This window comes from Caloenas nicobarica, chromosome 29 (genome assembly GCF_036013445.1).
Source record: "Caloenas nicobarica isolate bCalNic1 chromosome 29, bCalNic1.hap1, whole genome shotgun sequence".
NCBI lineage: Eukaryota > Metazoa > Chordata > Aves > Columbiformes > Columbidae > Caloenas > Caloenas nicobarica.
This window is the reverse complement of record NC_088273.1, coordinates 377,417-397,814: the sequence shown is the minus strand read 5'-3', so window position 1 is coordinate 397,814 and position 20,398 is coordinate 377,417. Positions and strand designations below refer to the sequence as shown.

The following is a 20,398-nucleotide window of genomic DNA, read 5'->3' as shown; positions in this document are numbered from 1 at the left end:
AATATCCCCCAAGTCTCCCTAAAATATTCCTAAAGTGTCCCCAAAATACCCCCCAAGTGTCCCCAAAGTGTCCCCAAAATACCCCCCAAGTCTCCCTAAAATATCCCTAAAGTGTCCCCAAAATACCCCCCAAGTGTCCCCAAAGTGTCCCCAAAATACCCCCCAAGTCTCCCTAAAATATCCCTAAAGTGTCCCCAAAATACCCCCAAGTGTCCCTAAAATACCCCCCAAGTGTCCCCAAAGTGTCCCCAAAATATCCCCCAAGTCTCCCTAAAATATCCCTAAAGTGTCCCCAAAATACCCCCAAGTGTCCCTAAAATACCCCCCAAGTGTCCCTAAAATATCCCAAGTGTCCCCAAAATATCCCAAGTGTCCCCAAAGTGTCCCCAAGTGTCCCCAAGGGTCCCCCAGCTCACCCGGTGCCACCCCAGGTCACCCGGTGTCACCCCATAGGGACACAGAGACCCCGTCGGGCCTATGACTTCATTACCTCTCATGTCACTCTATTGTCACTCTATTGTCACCACAGTCACCTCAGTGTCACCAGGGTCACCCCACAGGCACCTCGGGGTCCCCAAGGGTCACCCAGTGTCACCCCACAGGGATACAGAGGCTCAGTCAGCCCTATAACTTCATTACTTCTCATGTCACCTTATTATCATTTTATTGTCACCAGAGTCACCTCGGGGTCCCCAAGTATGTTTGTGGGGTCCCCAATGGTCCCCCAGTGTCACCTTGGGGTCCCCAAGGGTGCCCCAGGTCATTCAGTGTCACCTCATGTCACCCAGTGTCACCCCACAGGGATAGAGAGACCCAGTCAGGCCTATGACTTCATTACGTCTTGTGTCACTTTATTGTCACCAGAGTCACCCCAGTGTCAGCCCATGGGCACCTCAGGGTCACCAAGGGTCACCCAGTGTCCCCAAATGTCACCCCACTGTCCCCAAGGTGACAAAGACCCACCCTCGGTGTCTCCAAGGCTCATCCTAGTGTCCCCAAATGTCACCCCAGTGTCCCCAAGGTGACAAAGACCCACCCTCAGTGTCCCCAAGGCTCATCCCAGTGTCCCCAAATGTCACCCCAGTGTCCCCAAGGTGGCAAAGACCCACCCTCAGTGTCCCCAAGGCTCACCCCAACGTCCCCAAGGGCCACCCCAGTGTCCCCAAGGGCCCCTTTGTCCCCAAACGGTCCCCAGCACGCAGTGTCCCCGGTGTCCCCGACCTGGTCGCGCGTGTCCCCGAGGGCGCCGGCCTTGATGTGGGCGTCGTACTCCTGGAACAGGTGGTGATAGGCGACCTGCAGCTGCACCAGCTTCCGCCTGCGGACAGGCCCGAAGGGTCCCCAGAGTGTCCCCAAACCGTCCCCAAAGTGTCCCCAAAATATCCCCCAAGTCTCCCTAAAATATCCCTAAAGTGTCCCCAAAATATCCCCCAAGTCTCCCTAAAATATCCCTAAAGTGTCCCCAAAATATCGCCCAAGTCTCCCTAAAATATCCCTAAAGTGTCCCTAAAATACCCCCCAAGTGTCCCTAAAATACCCCCCAAGTGTCCCCAAAGTGTCCCTAAAATATCCCCCAAGTGTCCCCAAAGTGTCCCCCAAGTGTCCCTAAAATACCCCCCAAGTGTCCCCCAAGTATCCTTAAAGTGTTCCTAAAATACCCCCCATGTGTCCCCAAAATACCTCCCATGTGACCCCAAAGTGTCCCTAAAGTGTCCCCCACTTCTCCCCGGTGTCCCCATGTCACCCACTTCTCCTCAGTGGCCTCGTGTCTCCATGTCCCCCCGTGTCCCCGTGTCCCCCCGGTGTCCCCATGTCCCCGGTGTCCCCATGTCACCCACTTCTCCTCAGTGGCCTCGTGTCTCCATGTCCCCCCATGTCCCCATGTCCCCGGTGTCCCCATGTCACCCACTTCTCCTCAGTGGCCGCGTGTCCCCATGTCCCCCCGTGTCCCCATGTCACCCACTTCTCCTCGGTGGCCACGTGTCCCCATGTCCCCCCGTGTCCCCACGTCACCCACTTCTCCTCGGTGGCCGCGTGTCCCCATGTCCCCCCGTGTCCCCACGTCACCCACTTCTCCTCGGTGGCCGCATGTCCCCATGTCCCCCCGTGTCCCCATGTCACCCACTTCTCCTCGGTGGCCGCATGTCCCCATGTCCCCCCGTGTCCCCGTGTCCCCCACTTCTCGGTGGCCGCATGTCCCCATGTCCCCCTGTGTCCCCATGTCCCCGTGTCACCCACTTCTCCTCGGTGGCCGCGTGCCTCTCCACGCGCAGCGCGGTCTCCAGGTTCTGCACCTGCAGGCGCAGCTGGTCCAGCTGCAGCCCGTGTCCCTTTGTCACCTCCTCCAGCGTGTGACAGCGCTCGCCGGCCACGCGGGCCCTGTGGGGACACGCACGGGGACATCAGGGACATGGGGACAGGGAGATCAGGGACATGGGGACAGGGACATCAGGGACCTCAGGGACTGTGGGGACAGGGATGGGGACATCAGGGACATGAACATCAGGGACCATACAGACACAGACATCAGGGACATCTGGGACGATGGGGACAGGGACGGGGACATCTGGGACGATGGGGACAGGGACGGGGACATCTGGGACGATGGGGACAGGGACGGGGACATCAGGGACCTCAGGGACTATGGGGACGGGGACCTCAGGGACTATGGGGACAGGGACATCAGGGATTATGGTGACAGGGACGGGGACAGAGACATCAGGAACATGGGGACAGCAACGGGGACAGCAACGGGGACAGCAACGGGGACAGCAACGGGGACAGCAAGGACATGGGGACAGGGAAGGGGACCCCACCATTGCTTGAGCTCGCCCCTGTCCCTCTGTCCCCCGCCCCGGTGACATGTTATTGTCCCCACCGTTGCTCCAGCTCGTCCCTGTCCCTCTGTTCCCCCCCGGTGACATGTCATTGTCCCCACCATTGCTCCAGCTTGTCCCTGTCCCTCTGTCCCCCCCGGTGACATGTCGTTGTCCCCACCGTTGCTCCAGCTCGTCCCTGTCCCTCTGTTCCCCCCCGGTGACATGTCATTGTCCCCACCGTTGCTCCAGCTCGTCCCTGTCCCTCCTGCTCCTCTCCAGCCGGCTCTGACTCTCCCTCAGCTCTCCTAGCAGCGACGTCACCTGCGCCTGCACCTGCGCCTTGTCCTGCTGCTCGGGGACATTGGGGACACGGGGGACGCATCAGCACCGCGGGGGGTGTCCCTGGGTGTCCCCCCAAATGTCCCCGAGTGTCCCCGAACCTCCAGCTGCCGCCGCAGGGCCTGGAGCTGCAGCTCGGCGCGCCGGGTCACGTCCTGCGCTCGGCGCTCGGCGGCCGCTTGGGCTTCGCGCGCCGTCGCCAGCCTGGAAACGGCACCGGGGGGTCACCGCAGTGTCCCCAAAGTGTCCCTAAAATATCCCCCAAGTGCCCCCAAAATAACCCCCCAAGTGTCCCTGAAATACCACCCAAGTGTCACCAGAGTGTCCCCAAAGGGTCCCCCAAATGTGCTCAAAATAACCCCCCAGAGTGTCCCCAGAGTGTCCCCCAAAATAACCCAAGTGTCCTCAGAGTGCCCCCAAAGCCTCCCCAAAATAACCCCCCAAGTGTCCCCAAAGGGTCCCCAAAGTCTCCCCAAAATAACTCAAGTGTCCCCAGAGTGTCCCCAAAGCCTCCCCAAAATAACCCCCAAAGTGTCCCCCAAAATAACCCCCAAAGTGTCACTCACTCGGCCTCCGCTGCCGCCAGCCGCTGCCTCAGCTGCTCCGTGGGGCTGTTGGGGACAAGGACACGGGGTCTGGGGACGTTGGGGACATCGGAGGGTGTCCCCAAAGGGGGCCGGGGCTCACCTGGGGTCGGGGGGTGACACGGGGACGTCCTCGTCCCGCCTGGGCGGGGACAGGGGGGACTCCTGTGCTGTCACCTCCGCTGTCACCTCTGGTGTCACTTCCTCCTGTGGGGTCACCTCGGGGCTCTGGGGGGACAGGGAGAAGACGTGGGGACACCTGGGGGGACACGCAGGGGACAGGGAGGGGGACAAGGCGGGGACACACAAGGGGACAACAGGACATGTAGGGGTGACAAGGGGACACGCAGGGGACATGACATGATGCTCAGGGGGACAAGGGGACACACAGGGGCATGAGGCGACACTCGAGGACACACAGACACAACGTGACACTTGGGGACGCACAAAGACATGAGATGACACTCAGGGACACACAGGGACATGAGGTGACGCTCACGGACACAGTGACACTCAGGGGGACAAGGGGACACACAGGGACACAGAGACACACAGTGACACTCAGGGGGACAAGGGAACACACAGGGGCACAAGGTGACACTCAGGGGGACACAGGGACACAAAATGACACTCAGGGACATGAAGTGACACCCAGGGATACAAGGACACACAGGGATACTCAGGGGGACACAGGGGCACGAGGTGACACTCAGACACACAGAAACACACGGTGACACTCAGGGACACACAAGGACACGAGGTGACACTCGCGGACACAGGTGCCACGGGGGGACCCGTGTGCTGCACGTCCCCTACCTGCGCGTCCCCAGGGTGGCTGGGGGCAGTGGCGGCGGTGTCAGCGGTGTCAGCGGTGTCCCCGACGTCCCCGCGGTGCCACCGAGCGGCCTCGTCCCGCTCCCGGCGCAGCCGCTCGACCAGCGCCCGCGCTTGGCCCCAGCGGCCCCACAGCAGCTGCCACTCGCCCCGGCGCTGGCCCTGCAGCCGCCGCAGCTCGTCCAGGCGCAGCCGCAGGCACGCGCTGCAGCGCGACAGGGCCCCTGCGGACACGGGGACACATTGGGGACATTGGGGACAATGGGGGACAATGGGGGTATTGAGGACATTGGGACATGGGGGACACTGGGGACACGGGACCCCCCCAGGCCCTGCAGCCACTGCAGCTCAACGTGTCCCCAAAGGGACCCGCTGCACCGGTGACAATGGGGATATGGAGGCCCTTCCCAGTTCCTCTGTGATCTTGTCCCAGTCCCTCCCAGTTCCTCCCTAGTCCTGTCCCAGTCCCTCCCAGTTCCTCCCTAGTCCTGTCCCAGTCCCTCCCAAGTCCTGTCCCAGTCCTTCCCAGTTCCTCCCTAGTCCTGCCCAATCCCTCCCAGTCCCCCCCAGTCCTGTCCCAGTCCCTCCCAGTTCCCCTGTAATCCTGTTCCAGCCCATCCCAGTTCTTCCCTAATCCTGCCCCAGTCCTTCCCAATCCCTCCCAGTTTCCCCCAATCCTGTCTCAGTCCTTCCCAGTTCCCCTGTAATGCTGACCCAGTCCCCCCCATCCCTCCCAGTTCTGTCCCACTCCCTCCCAGTTCCGTCCAATCCTGTCCCAGTCCCTCCCACTCTTGTTCCAGTCCCTCCCAGTTCCCTCCAATCTGTCCCAGTCCTTCCCAGTTCCTCCCAGTTCTCCCCAGTCCCTCCAATCCTGTCCCAGCCCCTCCCAGTTCCCCCCAGTCCCTCTCAGTTCCCTCCAATCCCGTCCCAGTCCCTTCCAGTTCCCTCCAATCCTGCTCCAGTCCCCCCCAGTCCCTCCCAGTTCCCCCCAATCCTGTCCCAGTCCCTCCCAGTTCCCCCCAATCCTGTCCCAGTCCCCCTCAATCCTGTCCCAGTCCCTCCCAGTTCCCCCCAATCCTGTCCCAGTCCCTCCCAGTTCCCCTCAATCCTGTCCCAGTCCCTCCCAGTTCCCCTCAATCCTGTCCCAATCCCTCCCAGTTCCCTCCAGCCCCCCCAGCCGCTCACCCTTCAGCTCCCTGTTCTCCTCCAGCAGCCTCTGCAGCACCTCGGGGCTCCCCCCGAGCTCGGCCGGGCCCCTCCCGGCCGCCGCCGCCGCCGCCGCTTCCTCCCCGGCGGCTCCTCCGGCCTCAGCGGGGCCGGGCCCGGCGCCGCCGCCCCCCCCGGGCTGCACCATGTCCCGCCGGCCCCTCCGTTCCCCCCCGTTCATAGGCCGCGGGGCCCGGGAGCTCCGAAAAGCGCGTCCGCACCCTCCGCTGCCTTCTCCCTTCTGAGCCGCTTCCGCCGGAAACGGAAATCCCCCTCCCGCATTGCGTAACTCACGCCAAAACTTCCGCCTCGTTAAGTGTCATGGCGCCCCGGTGATTAAAGAAGCGGAGGGGGGGGGATAAGTCGTCACGCCCAGCGGGTATTTTGATTGGGCGCGCCCACGCGTGGCGCCGCCCCCTTGTCGTCGCTATTGGTGGAGGGGGGCGGTGGCTGGGCGGTGATTGGCTGGGGGTGGAGGGGGCGTGGCCGTGCGGGAGGAGAATGGGGAGTCGCGCCAGCGTGCGGGGAGCGGCGGTTCCGGGGATGGAGCCGGAAGGTGGGGGGGCCGAAAACTGGGGGGTCGGGGGGCGGAAAGGGGGGGGGCGTTGGGGGGAGCGATTTGGGGACAATTCGGGGCGATTTGGGGCATTTGGGGGGGATTTGGGGGGTCCTGGGGGGGGATTGGGGGCATTTTGGGGGGTTAATTAGGGCCGGGGGGGGTTAATTAGGGAGCGGGCGGTGTTAATTAGGGCCTGGGGGCGTTAATTGGGGAGTGGGGGGTTGTTAATTAGGGCCGGGGGGGTGTTAATTAGGGGGATTTGAGGCATTTGGGGGGTTAATTAGGGCCTGGGGGGGTTAATTAGGGGGATTTGGGGGCCCTGGGGGGGGATTGGGGGCATTTTGGGGGGTTAATTAGGGCCGGGGGGGTGTTAATTAGGGCCTAGGGGGGTTAATTAGGGGCATTTTGGGGGGTTAATTAGGGCCTGGGGGGGTTAATTAGGGCCGCGGGGGGTTAATTAGGGAGATTCTGGGGTCCTGGTGGGGATTGGGGGCATTTTGGGGGGTTAATTAGGGCCTGGGGGGGTTAATTAGGAGGATTTTGGGGGGTTAATTAGGGCCGCGGGGGGTTAATTAGGGGGATTTGGGGGCCTTGGGGGGGATTTGGGGAATTTTGGGGGGTTAATTAGGGCCGGGGAGGGCTTAATTAGGGCCTGGGGGGGTTAATTAGGGCCGAGGGGCGTTAATTAGGGGGATTTTGGGGTCCTAGGGGGGGATTTGGGGCATTTTGGGGGTTAATTAGGGCCGGGGGGGGTTAATTAGGGAGTGGGGGGGTGTTAATTAGGGCCAGGAGGGTTAATTAGGGGGGGCTGGGGGGTAATTAAAGGGAGGGGGGTAATTAAGGTTGGTGGGGGGTAATTTGGGGTTAATTAGGGGAGGTAATTAGAGCGGGGGGGGGGTTAATTAGTGACCCCCCCCAGACAATTTGGGGGGGATTTTTGGGTGGAAAAATGGGGGTTTGGGGGTTTTTGGGGGGCGGGGGGGGGAAAGTGGGATTTGGGGGTAGAAAAGTGGGATTTTGGGGGGATTTTTGGCCGCCGTGACCCCCCAAATTCTTGTGTCCCCCCCAGAGGTTTCGGGGACCCCCCCACCCTATGGCAGGTGTTTTTGGGGGTGGAAAAGTGGGATTTTGGGAGTGTTTTTTTTGGTTTTTGGCCCCTGTGACCCCCCCAAATTCTGGTGCCCCCCCCGAGGTTTTGGGGACCCCCCTTAATCACAGGTGGTTCTTTTGGGGGGGTGGAAAAGTGGGATTTTGGGGGTAGAAAAGTGAGATTTTGGGGTAGAAAAGTGGGATTTTGGGTTTTTTTTGGGGGGGGTTTTGGCCGCTGTGACCCCCCAAATTGCGGGGCCCCCCCAGAGGTTTTGGGGACCCCCCCCCCAATCACAAGCGGTTCTTTTGGGGGGTGGAAAAGTGGGATTTTTGGGGGTAGAAGAGTGGGATTTTGGGGTAGAAAAGTGGGATTTTTTGGGTTTTTTTGGGGGGGTTTCGGCCCCGGTGACCCCTGTGAATTGCGGGGCCCCCCCAGAAGTGTCGGGGCCCCCCCGGTTCGAGTGGCTGCGGCAGGAGCTGAACCGCGACGGGACCTTCCCGGGGGGGAGCAGCCGCTCAGCATCGTCGTGCTGGGGGCCTCCGTGAGTCGCCAAAACGGGGCCAAAACCCGCGGGTTTGGGGCCGGGGGAAATGGGGGGATCTGGGGGGGAAAGGGGGGGAACTTGGGGGGGGGAAAGGGGGGAACTTGGGGGGGGGAAGGGGGGATTTGGGGGGGAAAGGGGGGATTTGGGGGTAAAAATGGGGGATTTGGGGGGGGAAAGGGGGGATTTGGGGGGAAAAATGGGGGATTTGGGGGGAAAAGGGGGTTTGGGGGGAATTTGGGGGGGGAAAATGGGGAGTTTTGGGGGGGAAGGGAGAATTTGGGGGGAAAAGGGGGAGTTTTGGGGGGGAAAAGGGGGATTTTTTTGGGGGAAAAATGGGGGGTTTGGGGGGAAAATGGGGGGTTTGGGGGGAAAATGGGGGAATTTGGGGGGGGGAAGGGGGGATTTGGGGGGGAAAATGGGGGATTTGGGGGAAAAAGGGGGTTTGGGGGGAATTTGGGGGGGGAAAATGGGGAGTTTTGGGGGGGAAGGGAGAATTTGGGGGGAAAAGGGGGAGTTTTGGGGGGAAAAGGGGGAATTTTTTTTGGGAAAAATGGGGGTTTGGGGGGAAAATGGGGGTTTGGGGGGGAAAGGGGGAATTTGGGGGGGGAAGGGGGGATTTGGGGGGAAAATGGGGGATTTGGGGGAAAAAGGGGGTTTGGGGGGAATTGGGGGGGGGGAAATGGGGAGTTTTGGGGGGGAAGGGAGAATTTGGGGGGAAAAGGGGGAGTTTTGGGGGGAAAGGGGGAATTTTTTTTGGGAAAAATGGGGGTTTGGGGGGGAAAATGGGGGGTTTGGGGGGAAAATGGGGGAACTTGGGGGGGGAAAGGGGGGATTTGGGGGAAAAAATGGGGGATTTGGGGGAAAAAATGGGGGATTTGGGGGGAATTTGGGGGATTTGGGGGGAATTTGGGGGGGGAAAATGGGGAGTTTTTGGGGGGAAGGGAGAATTTGGGGGAAAAGGGGAGTTTTGGGGGGAAAAGGGGGAATTTTTGGGAAAATGCGGGTTTGGGGAGGAAAAATGAGGGTTTGGGGGAAAAATGCGGGTTTGGGGGGAAATATGGGGAATTTTGGGGGAAATAGGGATTGGGAGAAAATGTTTAAATGGGGATTGGGGGACTGGGGGGCAAAGTTGGAAAGAGATTGAAATAGAGTGAAAAATGGGGGTAAAAAATGGCACTTTGGGGGGTTAAAAGAAGGGATTTGGGGTAGAAAAGAGGAATTCAGGGGTAAAAACGGGGATTTGGGGGGTAAAGTGGGGGAAAAGGGGGGAATTTGGGGCCCAGAGGGAGAAATTGGGGCGTTAAACGGGGGAATTTGGGCCTGGGGGGGGGAAATTGGGGGTGAAAAGGGGGATTTGGGGCCTTGGGGGGGATTTTGGGGGTAAAGAGGAGGATTTTGGGGGGTAAAAAGGGGGATTTTGGGCGGTGGGGGGGGTTAACATTGGGCCTGGGTGTTGACTTGGGGTGAAAAAAGGGGAAATTGGGGTGAAAAGGGGAAATTGGGGTGGAAAAAAAAGGGAAATTGGGGCGAAAAAGAAGGGGAATTTGGGGCCCTGCTTCCTCCTCCCCTCCCCCGCCCTGAGGCGGCAGCTTCCGGCCGGGAGGGGGCGGGGCCGGGAGGGGGCGGGGCCAGAGGGGGGCGGAGTCAGAAGGGGCGGAGCCAGGGGTGGGCGGGGCCTGAATGTGGCTCCTCCCCCCGCAGGGTGACCTGGCTCGGAAGAAGATTTACCCCACGCTCTGGTAAATGGGACCAGTATGACCAGTATAACCAGTTCCCCCAGTATAAGCACTCCCTCCCAGTATAACCAGTCCCTCCGAGTGTCCCCAGTATAACCAGTTCTCCCAGTATAACCAGTCCCCCCAGTGTCCCCAGTTCCCCCAGGATAACCAGTCCCTCCCAGTGCTCCCAGTCCCCCCAGTTCCCCCAGTATAACCAGTTCCCCCAGTATAACCAGTCCCTCCCAGTTCCCCCAGTATAACCAGTTCTCCCAGTATAACCAGTCCCTCCCAGTGTCCCCCAGTGCTCCCAGTTCCCCCAGTATAACCAGTTCCCCCAGTCCCCCCAGTTCCCCCAGGATAATCAGTCCCTCCCAGTGCTCCCAGTTCCCCCAGTATAACCAGTCCCTCCCAGTTCCCCTAGTATAACCAGTTCTCCCAGTATAACCAGTCCCTCCCAGTGCTCCCAGTGTGTCCTAGTGCTCCCAGTTCCCCCAGTATAACCAGTGTCCCCAGTATAACCAGTCCCCCCAGTGTCCCCAGTATAACCAGTTCCCCCCAGTCCCCCCCAAACCAGTAATGCCCCAGTGTCCCCATGGTGACGGTGACAACGGGGTTCGGTGACCGGGGTGTCCCCAGGTGCCCGTTTCTGGGGATTCGGTGGCACTGGGTGGGGGGGGTTACACAGGGGGTGACACGAGTGTCCCCATTGTCCCCATGTCCCCGTTGTTCTCATTGTCCCCGTTGTCCCCATGTCCCCGTTGTCCCCATGTCCCCAGGTGGCTGTTCCGGGACGGGCTCCTCCCCGATGTCACCCACGTCACCGGCTTCGCCCGCACCCCCCTCAGTGTCACCGAGCTCCGGGAGCGCTGCCACCCCCACCTCAAGGTGACAACAGTCCCCCCAGTGTCCCCATGTCCCCCAATGTCCCCATGTCTCCATATCCCCCCATGTCACTGATGTCCCCATGTCCATAATATCCGCATATCCCCCCAATGTCCCCAACGTCCCCATGTCCCACAGATGTCCCCCATGTCCCCAATGTCCCCATATCCCCGCAATGTCCCAAACGTCCCTATGTCCCCAATATCCCCAATGCCCCCACGTCCCCAATATCCCCATTGTCCCCCATGTCCCCAGTGTCCCCACGTCCCGCAGGTATCCTCCATGTCCCCCATATCCCCCAATGCCCCAATGTCCCCCATGTCCCCCACGTCCCGCAGGTGTCCCCCATGTCCCCAGTGTCCCCAACGTCCCCACGTCCCGCAGGTGTCCCCCATATCCCCCATGTCCCCAACGTCCCCACGTCCCGCAGGTGTCCCCCATGTCCCCAGTGTCCCCAACGTCCCCACGTCCCGCAGGTGTCCCCCATGTCCCCAGTGTCCCCAATGTCCCCACGTCCCGCAGGTGTCCCCCATGTCCCCAGTGTCCCCAATGTCCCCACGTCCCGCAGGTGTCCCCCATGTCCCCAACGTCCCCACGTCCCGCAGGTGTCCCCCATGTCCCCCATGTCCCCAACGTCCCCACGTCCTGCAGGTGTCCCCCATGTCCCCAATGTCCCCCATGTCCCCAACGTCCCCACGTCCTACAGGTGTCCCCCATGTCCCCATTGTCCCCAATGTCCCCAACGTCCCCACGTCCCGCAGGTGTCTCCCATGTCCCCAATGTCCCCATGTCCCGCAGGTGTCCCCCATGTCCCCAACGTCCCCACGTCCTACAGGTGTCCCCCATGTCCCCATTGTCCCCAATGTCCCCAACGTCCCCACGTCCCGCAGGTGTCTCCCATGTCCCCAATGTCCCCATGTCCCGCAGGTGTCCCCCATGTCCCCAACGTCCCCACGTCCTACAGGTGTCCCCCATGTCCCCAATGTCCCCCATGTCCCCAACGTCCCCACGTCCTACAGGTGTCCCCTATGTCTCCATTGTCCCCAATGTCCCCACGTCCCGCAGGTGTCCCCGGGGGAGGAGGAGCTGCTGGGCCGGTTCTTCGAGCGCCAGAGCTTCGTGCAGGGACAGTACGGGGACGAGGGGACGTTCCGGGCGCTGGATCAGCACCTGCGGGCGCTGCCGGGGGGGCCCCGCGCCCACCGCCTCTTCTACCTGGCGCTGCCCCCCACGCTCTACGGGACCGTCACCCGGCACCTGCGCGACACCTGCATGGCCCCGGGGTAGGGACGTGGGGACGCTGGGGACGTGGGGGGGATGTTGGGGACGTGGGGGCGTTGGGGACGTGGGGGACGCTGGGGACGTGGGGGGGATGTTGGGGACGTGGGGGCGTTGGGGACATGGGGGGTGTTGGGGATGTTGGGGGGATTGGGGACATGGGGCTGTTGGGGGCATTGGGAGGATATTGGGGATGTTGGGGACATGGGGGTGTCGGGGCCATGGGGGCGTTGGGGACATTGGGGGGATCTTGGGGACGTTGGGGGGATCGGGGACATGGGGCTGTTGGGGATGTTGGGGGGATATTGAGGACGTGGGGGCGTTGGGGACATTGCGGGGATGTTGGGGACATGGGGATATTGAGGACGTGGAGGTGTTGGGGACATGGGGAGGATTGGGGGGATGTTGGGGACATGGGGGTGTTGGGGACATGGGAGGATTGGGGACATTGGGGATATTGGGGGTGTTGGGGACATGGGGGATATTGGGGACGTTGGGGATGTTGGGGGGATATTGGGGACAGGGGGGTGCTGGGGACATTGGGGATATTTGGGACATGGGGTGTCCCCTTGATGTCCCCAAGGTGTCCCCATGTCCCACCGCGTCCCCTTGTCCATTGGCAGGCGTCTCCAGTTGGGTCAAGGTCTTTACGACCCATGACGTCCCTCACCCCGTGGTGTCCCCAATGTGTCCCCAACGTGTCCCCCCAACCTTCCCATGTCCCCAAGGTGTCCCCATGATGTCCCCATGTCTCCATGACATCCCCTTGTCCCCAACGGGTCCCCTTGTCCATTGACAGGCGTCTCCAGTTGGGTCAAGGTCTTTACGACCCATGACGTCCCTCACCCCGCGGTGTCCCCAAGGTGTCCCCATGATGTCTCCATGTCCCCAAGGTGTCCCCATGATGTCCCCATGTCTCCATGACATCCCCTTTTCCCCAACGGGTCCCCTTGTCCATTGACAGGCGTCTCCAGTTGGGTCAAGGTCTTTATGACCCATGACGTTCCTCACCCCGCGGTGTCCCCAATGTGTCCCCAACATGTCCCCATGATGTCTCCATGTCCCCAAGGTGTCCCCGTGATGTCCCCATGTCTCCATCACATCCCCTTGTCCCCAGCGGGTCCCCTTGTCCATTGACAGGCGTCTCCAGTTGGGTCAAGGTCTTTACGACCCATGACGTCCCTCACCCCGCGGTGTCCCCAAGGTGTCCCCATGATGTCCCCATGTCCCCAAGGTGTCCCCATGATGTCCCCATGTCTCCATCACATCCCCTTGTCCCCAGCGTGTCCCCTTGTCCATTGGCAGACGCCTCCAGTTGGGTCAAGGTCTTTACGACCCATGACGTCCCTCACCCCGCGGTGTCCCCGCGGTGTCCCCAACGTGTCCCCATGTCCCCAGGTGGACGCGGGTGATCGTGGAGAAGCCGTTCGGGCGGGACCTGCCCAGCTCGGACGCCCTTTCCGCCCACCTGGGGGCGCTTTTCCGCGAGGAGCAGCTTTACCGCATCGACCACTACCTGGGCAAGGAGATGGTGCAGAACCTCATGGTGCTCCGGTGGGGACACGGGGACACTCGGGGACACTCGGGGACACTTGGGGACCTCCCCCCGAGCCCCACGTGTGTGTCCCCCCGCCCCCAGGTTCGGGAACCGCCTCTTTGGCCCCATCTGGAACCGGGACAACGTGGCGTGCGTGGTGGTGACGTTCAAGGAGCCGTTCGGCACCGAGGGCCGCGGCGGCTACTTCGATGACTTCGGCATCATCAGGTGGCCCTGGCGACGCCGCGGTGGCCTTGGGGACGTCGGGGGGGCGTCCCCGGCCTTGGGGTGGCGGGGGGACATTGGGGGGACGTTGGGGGAATTGGGGACATGGGGCTGTTGGGGACATGGGGATGTTGGGGGGATGTTGGGGACATGGGGGATGTTGGGGACATGGGGATGTTGAGGACATTGGGGACGTTGGGGTGTTGGGGACATTGGGGGGATATTGGGGACATGGGAGTGTTGGGGACGTTGGGGTGTTGGGGACATTGGACACATGGGGACATTGGGAGGATATTGGAGACATAGGGGACATTGGATACATGGGGACATTGAGGGGATATTGGGGACATGGGGGTGCTGGGGCCATTGGGGGGACCTTGGGGCCATTGGGGAGGACGTTTGGGACATGGCGGTGTCCCCGCGCCGGTGGCTTCGCCCGCAGGGACGTGATGCAGAACCACCTGCTGCAGATGCTGTGCCTGGTGGCCATGGAGAAACCCGTGTCCGCCGGCGCCGACGACGTGCGGGACGAGAAGGTGACACCGAAGCGGCCCCAAGGGGGTCACCGGGGCGGCCGCGAGGGGACACGGGACCCGCGGGCTCCGCCGTGCTGGTCGTGGCCCATAACGACGTCCCCAAGGGGTGGTGGGTCCCATAACGACGTCCCCAAGGGTCCCAAAACCATGTCCCATGACCATGTTCTCCATGGTGACCCCCAAACCACGTCCCATGGCCATGTTCTCCATGGTGGGTCCCCAAAACCACGTCCCATGGCCATGTTCTCCATGGTGACCCCCAAACCACGTCCCATGGCCATGTTCTCCATGGTGGGTCCCCAAAACCACGTCCCATGGCCATGTTCTCCATGGTGGGTCCCCCAAACCACGTCCCGTGGCCATGTTCTCCATGGTGGGTCCCCAAAACCACGTCCCATGGCCATGTTCTCCATGGTGGGTCCCCCAAACCACGTCCCATGGCCATGTTCTCCATGGTGGGTCCCCCAAACCACGTCCCATGGCCATGTTCTCCATGGTGACCCCCAAACCACGTCCCATGGCCATGTTCTCCATGGTGGGTCCCCAAAACCACGTCCCATGGCCATGTTCTCCATGGTGGGTCCCCAAACCACGTCCCATGACCATGTTCTCCATGGTGACCCCCAAACCACGTCCCATGGCCATGTTCTCCATGGTGGGTCCCCAAAACCACGTCCCATGGCCATGTTCTCCATGGTGGGTCCCCAAAACCACGTCCCATGGCCATGTTCTCCATGGTGACCCCCAAACCACGTCCCATGGCCATGTTCTCCATGGTGGGTCCCCAAAACCACGTCCCATGGCCATATTCTCCATGGTGACCCCCAAACCACGTCCCATGGCCATATTCTCCATGGTGACCCCCAAACCACATCCCATGGCCATATTCTCCATGGTGACCCCCAAACCACGTCCCATGGCCATGTTCTCCATGGTGGGTCCCCAAAACCACGTCCCATGGCCATGTTCTCCATGGTGGGTCCCCAAAACCACGTCCCATGGCCATGTTCTCCATGGTGACCCCCAAACCACGTCCCATGGCCATGTTCTCCATGGTGGGTCCCCAAAACCACGTCCCATGGCCATGTTCTCCATGGTGACCCCCAAACCACGTCCCATGGCCATGTTCTCCATGGTGGGTCCCCAAAACCATGTCCCATGGCCGTGTTCTCCATGGTGGGTCCCCCAAACCACGTCCCATGGCCATGTTCTCCATGGTAACCCCCAAACCACGTCCCATGGCCATGTTCTCCATGGTGGGTCCCCAAACCACATCCCATGGCCATGTTCTCCATGGTGGGTCCCCAAAACCACGTCCCGTGGCCATGTTCTCCATGGTGGGGCCCCAAAACCACGTCCCGTGGCCATATTCTCCATGGTGACCCCCAAACCACGTCCCATGGCCATGTTCTCCATGGTGGGTCCCCCAAACCACATCCCATGGCCATGTTCTCCATGGTGGGTCCCCAAAACCACGTCCCATGGCCATGTTCTCCATGGTGGGTCCCCAAAACCACGTCCCATGGCCATGTTCTCCATGGTGGGTCCCCGTTGTCCCCGTTGTCCCCAGGTGAAGGTGCTGAAGAGCATCGGGCCAGTGCAGCTGCAGGACGTGGTGCTGGGTCAGTACGTGGGGGACCCCGAGGGGCCCCCCGAGCGGCGCCGGGGGTACCTGGAGGACCCCACGGTGCCCCCCGACTCCACCACCCCCACGTTCGCCGCCGCCATCCTGCGCGTGGCCAACGAGAGGTGGGACGGTGAGTGCGGGGGGTGCGGAGGTGGTGGTGACACGAGAGGAGATGAGGAGGAGGAGCTGCTGATGACGGGGATGTTGAGATGACGAGGGTGTTGAGATGACGGGGATGTTGAGATGACGGGGATGTTGAGATGACGGGGATGTTGACGACGTTGGTGACGTTAACGATGACATAATTACCGTCCTTAGGGGTCCCGTTCGTGCTGCGCTGCAGGAAGGCGCTGAACGAGCGCAAGGCCCAGGGGTGATGGTGACGATGATGTTGACGATGACGATGATGTTGACGATGATGTTGACGGTGTTGACGATGGTGTTAACGATGACGATGATGTTGACGATGACGTTGACGGTGTTGAGGATGATGATGATGATGTTGACGGTGTTGACGATGGTGTTGACGGTGACGATGGTGTTGACGGTGACGATGGTGTTGACGGTGACGTTGACGATGACGATGACGTTGACGATGACGTTGACGGTGTTGACGATGGTGTTGACGATGACGATGGTGTTGACGATGACGTTGACGATGACGATGATGTTGACGATGACGTTGACGGTGTTGACGATGACGATGATGACATTGACGAGGGTGTTGACGGTGGTGACGGTGACGATGACGAGGGTGTTGACGATGATGTTGACGATGTTGACGATGATGACGATGATGTTGATGGTGGTGACGGTGGTGACGATGATGTTGACGATGGTGGTGACGGTGGTGACGATGGTGGTGACGATGGCGACGATGATGTTGACGGCGGTGAAGGTGTTGACGATGATGTTGACGATGATGACGATGACGTTGACGCTGACGGTGTTGACGGTGTTGACGCTGACGGTGTTGACGGTGTTGACGCTGACGGTGTTGACGATGTTGACGCTGACGTTGATGACGGTGTTGACGCTGACGGTGTTGACGGTGTTGACGCTGACGTTGATGACGGTGTTGACGCTGACGGTGTTGACGGTGTTGATGATGATGTTGATGATGGTGTTGATGATGATGTTGATGACGGTGTTGACGCCGACGGTGTTGACGGTGTTGACGCCGACGGTGTTGACGGTGTTGACGTCGACGGTGTTGACGGTGTTGATGATGATGTTGATGACGGTGTTGATGATGATGTTGATGACGGTGTTGACGATGATGTTGATGACGGTGTTGACGCCGACGGTGTTGACGGTGTTGACGCTGACGGTGTTGACGGTGTTGATGATGATGTTGATGACGGTGTTGACGCCGACAGTGTTGACGGTGTTGACGCTGACGTTGATGACGGTGTTGACGATGATGTTGATGACGGTGTTGACGCCGACGGTGTTGACGGTGTTGACGCCGACGGTGTTGACGGTGTTGACGCCGATAGTGTTGACGGTGTAGACGCCGCCGAGCTTACCGATGATAGGATTGCCGCTGGCAGGGGTCCCGTTCGTGCTGCGCTGCGGGAAGGCGCTGAACGAGCGCAAGGCCGAGGTTCGGCTGCAGTTCCGCCCGGTCCCCGGCGACATCTTCGCCAACCAGTGCAAGCGCAACGAGCTGGTGGTCCGGGTGCAGCCCGACGAGGCCGTGTACGCCAAGATGATGACCAAGAAACCCGGCATGTTCCTGCACCCCGAGGAGTCCGAGCTCGACCTCACCTACGGCAGCCGCTACAAGGCGAGTTCGGGCCGGAAAACGGGGGTTTGGGGGCAAAAAACGGGGGTTTGGGGGCAAAAAATGGGGATATTGGGGGCAAAAAATGGGGATATTGGGGCAGGATGATGACCAAGAAATGCGGGATGGTCCTGCACCGCGAGGAGCCTGAGCCCGAGCTCGGCTGCGGCAGCCGGCGCAAGGCGAGTTCGGGCCGAAAAACGGGGGTTTTGGGACAAAAAATGGGAGTTTTAGGGCAAAAAATGGGAGTTTGGGGGAAAAAACGGCGAGTTTGCGGGAAAAAAATGGGGATTTTGGAGACTAAAATGGGGCAGTTAGGACCCAAAAATGGGGAGTTTGGGGCAAAAATGGGGCATTTGGACCCAAAAGTGGGGAGTTTGGAGACAAAAATGGGGAGTTTAGGGACTAAAATTGGGCATTTAAGGCCCAAAATGGGGAGTTTGGGGCAAAAATGCGGAGTTTGGGGGAAAAAACGGCGAGTTTGCGGAAAAAAAATGGGGATTTTGGAGACTAAAATGGGGCAGTTAGGACCCAAAAATGGGGAGTTTGGGGCAAAAATGGGGCATTTGGAGACTAAAATAGGGCATTTCGGGCCCAAAAATGGGGAGTTTGGGGACTAAAATTGGGCATTTAAGGCCCAAAATGGGAAGTTTGGGGCAAGAATGGGGAGTTTGGGGCAAAAAACGGGGCATTTGGGCCCAAAAATGGGGAGTTCGGAGACAAAACTGGGGGCGGAGATCCCAGAAATTCTTCGGAACCCCCCAAAAACCCCCCAAATTGCCCAAATTTGCCCCAAACCCTCAGGGCGTGAAGCTGCCGGACGCGTACGAGCGCCTCCTGCTGGACGTCATCTGCGGCAACCAGATGCACTTCGTGCGCAGGTGACGCTCGGGGACCCATTTTTGGGGCGTTTTACCCCAAAATGAGGAGTTACGTGGGGCTGGGGGGGGAGGGGACATTGGGGACATTTGGGGACTTTTTTGGACCCATTTCCGGGGCGTTTTCCCCCGAAAGTGACGAGTTACGCGAGGCCTGGCGCATTTTCACCCCCCTGCTCGACGCCATCGAGCGGAGCGGCCAGAAGCCCATCCCCTATCGGCACGGCAGGTGTGGGGCGCTATGGGGCGCTATGGGGCTGGGGGCACTTGGGGGGCAGAGGGGGGACTTGGGGGTGGGAATTGGGGGGAAAAATGGGGATTTGGGGGGTGTTATGGGGCACTTATGGGGTGCTATGGGGCAGGTGTGGGGCTGGGGGCACTTGGGGGGGATCTATGGGGCAAGTGGGTGAATCTATGGGGCAGGGTTGGGGTGTCCAGGGCGCTTGGGGGGAGGATTGGGGCCCCGCTATGGGGCAGGGGGGACCCGCTATGGGGCAGGGGGCCCCGCTATGGGGGAGGATTGGGGCCCCGCTATGGGGCAGGGGGGACCCGCTATGGGGCAGGGGGCCCCGCTATGGGGGAGGATTGGGGCCCCGCTATGGGGCAGGGGGGACCCGCTAGGGGGGAGGATTGGGGCCCCGCTATGGGGCAGGGGGGACCCGCTAGGGGGGAGGATTGGGGCCCCGCTATGGGGCAGGGGGGACCCGCTATGGGGCAGGGGGGACCCGCTATGGGGGAGGATTGGGGCCCCGCTATGGGGCAGGGGGGTCCCGCTATGGGGGAGGATTGGGGCCCCGCTATGGGGCAGGGGGGACCCGCTATGGGGCAGGGGGGTCCCGCTATGGGGGAGGATTGGGGCCCCGCTATGGGGCAGGGGGGACCCGCTATGGGGGAGGATTGGGGCCCCGCTATGGGGCAGGGGGGTCCCGCTATGGGGGAGGATTGGGGCCCCGCTATGGGGCAGGGGGCCCCGCTATGGGGCAGCCCCTCACGTGCCCCCCAGCCGGGGCCCCCCCGAGGCCGACGAGCTGCTGAAACGCGCCGGGTTCCTGTACGAGGGCACCTACCGCTGGGTGGACCCGCACCAGCGCTGACCCACGGCGACCCACGGCGACCCACGGCAACCCCTCCCACCCCCCGGCGAAAGGTTCCTGGGAATGGGGCTGGGGGCGGCTGCCCCACAGCGACGCTCCTGCCCCATAGGGTCATTCCTGCTGCCCCATAGCGACACTCCTGTTGCCCCATAGCACTCCATTCTGCCCCATAGATCCACCATCCTGCCCCATAGCACTTTCCTCCTGCCCCACAGCACTCCATTGTGCCCCATAGCTCCCCCATTCTGCCCTATAGATTCCCCTTCCTGCCCCATAGCACTCCATTGTGCCCCATGGCCCCCCTATCCTGCCCCATAGCACTCCATTTCTACCCCATAGAACTCATCTCCTGCCCCATAGCGCCTTTGTCCTTGCCCTACAGATCTACAGAACTTTTCTCCTGCCCCATACTCCCCCTTCTGCCCTATGGCACTCCATTGTGCCCCATAACCCACTCATCCTGCCCCATAGCACTCCATTCCTGCCCCATAGCCCCCCCATTCTGCCCCATAGCACTCCATTGTGCCCCACAGCCCCCCTATCCTGCCCTACAGCACTCCACTTCTGCCCCATAGAACTCATCTCCTGCCCCATAGGGCCTTTGTCCTGCCCCACAACCTCCTGCCCCCCAGCTGGGACCAAAGCTCATTAACTCCACTCAGGGCTCTGCACTAATTAAACCTCTGGAACATTCTCATCAACCCCCTGTGTCACTTATGGGGCTGCCCCACACTTACGGGACCAACCCCGTGTCACTTATGGGGCTGCCCCACACTTACGGGACCACCCCCCCTGTCACTTATGGGTCTGCCCCACACTTAGGCGCCCCCCTCCAAACCACCACCATCCTCCTCCTCAACCC

At 61.1% G+C, this 20,398-nt stretch overlaps 2 protein-coding genes across 2 annotated transcripts in view; one reads left to right on the top strand and one right to left on the bottom strand.

Annotated features, from left to right (window-relative positions):
- The window catches only part of IKBKG (inhibitor of nuclear factor kappa B kinase regulatory subunit gamma), a 9,823-nt gene extending 3,526 nt beyond the window's left edge, over positions 1-6,297 (bottom strand). Inside the window, exons 1-8 of the mRNA XM_065653188.1 lie at positions 5,762-6,297; positions 4,559-4,800; positions 3,846-3,970; positions 3,725-3,769; positions 3,260-3,362; positions 3,058-3,167; positions 2,239-2,379; positions 1,222-1,318 (exon numbers count right to left, since the gene is read on the bottom strand). Coding sequence (XP_065509260.1) covers positions 1,222-1,318; positions 2,239-2,379; positions 3,058-3,167; positions 3,260-3,362; positions 3,725-3,769; positions 3,846-3,970; positions 4,559-4,800; positions 5,762-5,963 — 1,065 coding nt within the window. The 5' untranslated portion in view covers positions 5,964-6,297. The remainder of the gene's footprint in view (positions 1-1,221; positions 1,319-2,238; positions 2,380-3,057; positions 3,168-3,259; positions 3,363-3,724; positions 3,770-3,845; positions 3,971-4,558; positions 4,801-5,761) is intronic.
- Positions 6,259-20,398, top strand: G6PD (glucose-6-phosphate dehydrogenase; the record flags this gene model as incomplete). The annotated part of the gene is made up of 13 exons (XM_065653199.1): positions 6,259-6,338; positions 7,867-7,972; positions 9,677-9,714; positions 10,470-10,578; positions 11,641-11,858; positions 13,252-13,407; positions 13,493-13,618; positions 14,058-14,151; positions 15,722-15,908; positions 17,332-17,567; positions 18,369-18,445; positions 18,579-18,671; positions 19,446-20,398. Coding segments are annotated over 13 exons (1,611 nt in total), but the record flags the coding sequence as incomplete, so codon positions are not given.